Here is a 6000-nt window from a genome sequence, read left to right on the forward strand (position 1 = left end):
TGTGTTATTATCCTGATAGAGAGGGACATAAAGCTATCACAAGAAGAGATGACTTTCCACCACAGATATAAGAAAAATATATTTTTAAAGAGTAGATGGTATCTGAGCCAGATCTTAAATGAAGGTCATAATGCCACCAAAAACAAACAACAAACAAACAAACAAACAACAATGCCCAAACCACAAAGATAATAAAAAACAGGTAGCAAGAAATCAAAGGCATTCCAGGTTGTGGGAACGTCATATGTAGGTGTAAAGGGGAAATGCAGAAGATGCTTGGGAGCAAGAAAGCCACCTTGTCTGACTGAAGCATAGGGTTCATTAGGTAAAGAGCACTGACCATGTGGCAGGTCAAGGCCAGGTGCTGGGGAATGCAACGAGTCCTTCCCTTAAAGAAGCTCACAATCTAATGGAGCATGTAGATAATAATCACTTCTCATTATTACCATTCTTTACAATACAATATCTGGTGGGAGGAAGTTAGAAATTGCAAAAGGATCCAGGGTTGAGGCAGGTTCCTGGAAAAAGTATGTTCGCAGTTGATAAGGGGGATGGGAGCTAGGCTGAGGATAGTCTTAACGTTAGGTATAAAGTTTTGGATCTTGTTTGGTTCTCAATCAGAATTCTAAGTTGTTTGTGTAGGAGAGTTGTTTAAGTAAGCGAGTACTTAAGAGTTTGGATTTTGAAGTTACACAAACTTGTTTGAATCCAGGTTTTGCTTCTTACTTTCTGTGTGATTTGAGAGAAAGTTATTTAACTTTTTCCCATCTTAGTTTTCAAATCTATAAAATGGGCATTGTTATTAGTTTCCATGTTAGTATTGTTATGATAAGTAATCATAATACTAAAATTAATAATAAAATTATTATGGCTTAGACCATTTTCCCCTATTAAAAATCTCCTGTCCCTTTACTCCATTTAACCACTTGCCAAAAATCAAAATTTCTTTTAAAATTCAGCACAATTTATTCCAACATTTTAATAAAGGTTATCCCCAGGGTTTCTATTGAGTGATCCAGTCTCCTGATATCCCATTTGGTTACCAAGAGTCTACACTATACATTTAATCAAACACTGCCTTGTACTTTGCCTGGTATATGATAAGCACTTAATAAATGCCTGTTGAATGAACAGAATAAATCAACTATACTTTAACCATGTCATAAAATTTGAGGCAGCATAAATTATATAACAGATGTACAAATCAAATAGTCTCAGGTTCAAGTCCTTGTTTGTTATTATTTAGCTGAATAACCTGGGCAGTTCACTGTTTGTTCTCAGCCAGTTTTCTCCATGATAAAATGGAAGCACCACCAAATCATACCAAACTTGTGTGCCTATCATGAAGATGAATTGAAAATTAACATAAAAATCCTTATGTAAAATCTATTAGTTAGTACTTAATGTTTCCCAATTGCAAAAATGTAAATTTAATTAGAACTAAATTGCATCATTTAACTCCATTTGTTTTACACCCAGAAATATAAAAATACAAATCTATAAAAAATAAAAATAAACAGTAACGATGTGATAAAAAGTCACAGGGCCAGGGATGAGATCCTAGTCTCAGTTTTATCACTGGCTAGTTTTGTGACATTAGGCAAGTCATTTAACCTCTCTAGAGACACCTATCTTAGGAATACAACAAAGGTGCAGACCAAGCTTCTTATTTCAGACAAGACAGAATAAAAGCATTCCATTTTACTTCTGTTAATCATGACACCAATTAACACAGACAAAAATATCTTCAAGAAAAGTCTACTCTCTCTAGCCAAAGGACCAGGAAAAGGAAAGCCCGACATGACAGAAACCATTTTTCCTTTTTACTTCTTTGTTGTGGAGGCAAATACCATGAAAAACATATGAACCTTCCCAACTCTTAAAGGTCCTACAGCACTGGAGTACATGGATAGTACCTTATCTTTTCACCCTACATTGCAATAATGAGGCAGTACCCGTCTCTGCTGAGTCTGTGAGCTGAATTTTGACTTCTATTCCTAAGCTGCAGTAAAGAAACTCCCTGCAGGAGTTAGAGGGCAAATGAGGATTTCCAGCCTTCTTCCACAGTAATAAGGAGGTGTACTTCCTCTTGGAGCAGATATGGGCAGATCTCTGACTCTCTTCCCTCTGTAATAAAGAATAAGCTACTATAGCAGAGGGATCTTTGTCTTCTATTCCATCTTCCTTTTCCCCAGCTTGCACTGATGAGGATGTGAAATGGATTCCTATGGGAGAGGGTAATACAAAGTGGAGTAGACAAGAATAGTCTACTTTATAACCTGCACTGACATTTGAACTGCCACCCACAAAAGTGAGCATTCAGAATCTAAATAGGGTATATGCTAAAAGATCTGTACAGTGTCCAAGGTAAATCTTATAACAAATATATAAAATGCCCAGGATATAGTCCATAATTACTCACCTTACCAAGAATCAGGAGAATATAAATTTTAATGAGTTGACACCAACACCGAGATGACACAGATGTTGAAAATATAGAATAATTACATATTTTAAAGCAGCTGCTATAAAACTTTTCCAATAACTATGAACACTCTTGAAACAAATAAAACATTAGGAAATTTTGACAGAGAAATAAAAGATAAAGAAGAACAAAGTGAAAATTTTATAACTGAAAATACAATAGAATAAATTTAAAAATTCAATAAAATAGCTCAATAGAATTGTAATGATAGAAGAATCTGTGAAATTGAAGACAGGTAAGAAGAACATATTCAAACTAAACAACATGAGAAATTACATTGGAAACCACAAAAACTGAGAGTCTCAGGAACTTTAGGCATAAGAAGAGATCTAACATTTGTGCTGTCAGTATCCAAGAATACAAGAAAGAAATAAAAAAGAATGCATAGTTGAAAAATATTTGAAGAAAAAGTGGCTGAAACGCCCCCAAACTGGCAAAAGACAAATCTACAGATTCAGAAACCCAAACAGGATAAACCCAAAGAAAATGGCACCAAGACCTATCATAATTAAACCTCTGAAATTTAAAACAAAGAAAATTTCTTGAAGGAAGGCAGTGAAAAAAGGCTCATTACATAAGGGGGATAACAATTCAAATGATAGTAGATTTCTTAACAGGAACCACAGAGGCCAAAAAGAAGTAGCATAACATTTAAAAATGTTGAATGAAAGGAATTGTCAACCTAGAATTGTATGTCCAGTGAAAATATACTTCAGAAATGAAGGTGAAATCAAAGCATTCTTAAATGAAGGAAAGCTAAAAGAATTTCTTGCCAGCACACCTGCACTAATGACTAAAGAGAGTTCTTCAGATCTGAAAGGATATGATAAACTTCAGAAATTAAAACATCAGAAATGAAAAAAGATAAATGAAAAGGGTAACTAAATGAATAAATAAAATAGACTGTTATTCTCTTGAGTTTTCAAAATTGCATTTAACATTTAAAAGCAAAATTATAATATTATCTGATGTAGTTTTCAATGTATACAGAGATAACACTTATGACAATTATAAAGTGGAGAGGGTAAAGGAACTAAATGGTTGCACGATATCTATATTTCACTTAAAGTGGTAAAATTTTGACACTAATAGACTGCAGTCAGCTACATTTGCATATTATAATCCTCAGGGAAATAACTTTTAAATCACTATACAAAAAGGGATGCTAAAAAATACCTCAGATAAATAAGAATAAAATTATTTTTAATATGTTCAAATAATTCACAGGAAGATAGGGAAAGGAAAACAGAGGCATAAAAAACAAAGAAAAACCAAATAAATGATAAAATGGTAGACAATTCTTAATATGTCAATAATTACATTAAATATAAATAGTCTACATTCACCAATTAAAAGACAGAGATTGGCAGAATGAAAAAAATGACCCAAGCATATGCTGTCTTCAGGAAGCTAATTTCAAGTACAATGATAGAAGTAGGTTAAAAGCTAAGGAATAGAAATGCTCATACCATGTACATACTAATCAGAAAAAAGTTGTGGCTATATTATATCAGATAAACTAAAGTTTAGGCAAATAAAATTATCAAGAATTAAGAGGGACATTACAGGATAAAAAGATCAATTCACTAAGAAGCCATGATAATCTTAAATGTGTATGCACAAAACAAGAGAGTTTCTAAATACATGAAGGAAAAACTACTAGAACTGAATGAAGAAATAGATAAACTCTAAATTGTCCTTGGCAACTTCAACATTCCTCCTTTAGTAGTTGATAGGCTCAGTAGATAAGAAGTCAACAAGGATATAGACAAACCAAACAATATCCTTGCCCAATAAAATCAAATTGATATTTACGTCAACAATAATTTATATCAATTACTCCACCCAACAATAATCAAATACACTTTTTTTCCAGACTGCATGGCACATTTATCAAGATAGACTATATCTTGTATCATTTAATCAACCTTAACATATATAAAAGAACTGAAATCATGCAAAGTATGATGTTTGACCACAATGGAATCAAACTGAAAATAATTAACAGAAAGATAACAGGAAAATCTCCACATACTTGGAAATTGAACAACATATTTATTAAACAAGAGCAAAGGTTTGGTAGCTTAGCTTTAATATTCTGTGACTAATTCTGTCATTTAGTCACTTAGTATTACCAACTGGGTATTTCTCCCATAAAGTGATAAAGCTTGGTCTATCAATATTTGAGTACAATATACAGCCATGTGTTTAAAGTACTGCATGTGTAGGGAAAGGGAAACTAATATTTGTTATGTATCACCTATAAGCCATGTCAATATGGACCATTCACTATTTTATTTAATCTTCATAATCACTTGTCACAGTGTTGTCTCTCAGCAAGGTGTCTGCGCTGAGTAGCAGGAAAACCAGCATTGGTTTCTTGAAATGGGGTTTGATGTCTGAGAGAACTTCAAAGAATTCGGTCACCAGAGGTGGGGAGCCCTGATAGGAGATTATTGTATAGAGGTGGAAAGAGGCTGCGTCAAGAAGGGTCCCAGGTGGGTGTCTGAAGTCAGGAGTCTGAACACCGTTTGGCGAAAATTTAAACAGAGGGAGAACATTTGAAAATTACTTAGTGAGAGAGTGCAGTGCACGGGAAGGAGGCTGAAGGTGGAGGACTCATTTAGTGTAGTGGCAACAACCCAGTTGAGAAATGATGAAGATTGAGGCAGCATCATGACTACTTTACGTAAGGGCAATGAAGCTCCTCAGAAAGAAAGTATAGCGCTTTTAAGGACAATCATATAAAAGAGGCCAAGGTAATCACATTACCTTGTTCCAATAATCTTTAACATGACAACATGCAAAATAGTCAACATTTAATAACATTCCATCCCTAGAAAGTGCAGGTGGAATCATGCCAGTTAATGGGTTAGGAAATGAAACTCAAAGCGGGTTTTACCAGGTTACCAGCGTAAGCCATACCTCTTTCTGCCCTTTTACTCCCCACCCACGTTCCCGGAACATCCCTTGTCCTGCAGAACAGGGTTAGGGTGAGATCGCGCCAGGCACCTTCTACCGCTCCTACCAGCTGAATATCCAGGTGCGACTTCTCGAAGTCCACATGGAAAAAGTTGCCAAAGAAAGGCAGGCCCCAGGGCCCCGGCGGGTAGTTCTTTGGGCGCCGTCTTTTGAAAAAGTCAGAAAAGAGCAGAAAGGCGACAGTGCCCAGCAGGAGAGTCCGAGGACTGAGCACTGCCCAGAGGGCAGCCGCCAGGGAGCCCATCGCTGCGAGCATGGCCCGGACGTTCTGCTCTTCTGTGGTCGGAGCAGGCGACGGTCCCCACAGCGCCTCCAAGCCCCGCCTCACTCCCAGCCTCGCCCCGCCTCCCAGCCCCGCCCCGCCTATCCGCCCCGCCCCTTCGCAGCACCCAGCGGAGATGCCAGGCTCTGGATTCCCGGGGAGGACACGCACCGGACTTAGAAAAGGCCAGGCTAGAAGCAGTTTCTTTTCCATTTAGAAAGCCCATGGGTTTACAGAGAGCGCCACAGACGTTTGGGCCTCTGTTGTTCAA

The 6000-nt window shown here is 36.8% G+C and overlaps 1 protein-coding gene across 3 annotated transcripts in view; it reads right to left on the reverse strand.

Annotated features, from left to right (window-relative positions):
- CYP2J2 (cytochrome P450 family 2 subfamily J member 2) overlaps window positions 1-5790 on the reverse strand; it is a 28360-nt gene extending 22570 nt beyond the window's left edge. Inside the window, exon 1 of one of the 3 annotated variants that reach the window (XM_017544028.2) lies at window positions 5514-5790. In XM_017544028.2, coding sequence (XP_017399517.1) covers window positions 5514-5723 — 210 coding nt within the window. In that variant the 5' untranslated portion in view covers window positions 5724-5790. Of the gene's footprint in view, window positions 1-5410; window positions 5475-5513 lie in introns of those variants that run through there. The other 2 variants (XM_017544027.2, XM_037744078.1) reach the window with 2 other exon arrangements.
- Window positions 5791-6000: the final 210 nt, after the last annotated feature.

Source organism: Cebus imitator, unplaced genomic scaffold (genome assembly GCF_001604975.1).
Source record: "Cebus imitator isolate Cc_AM_T3 unplaced genomic scaffold, Cebus_imitator-1.0 Scaffold163, whole genome shotgun sequence".
Classification (NCBI taxonomy): domain Eukaryota; kingdom Metazoa; phylum Chordata; class Mammalia; order Primates; family Cebidae; genus Cebus; species Cebus imitator.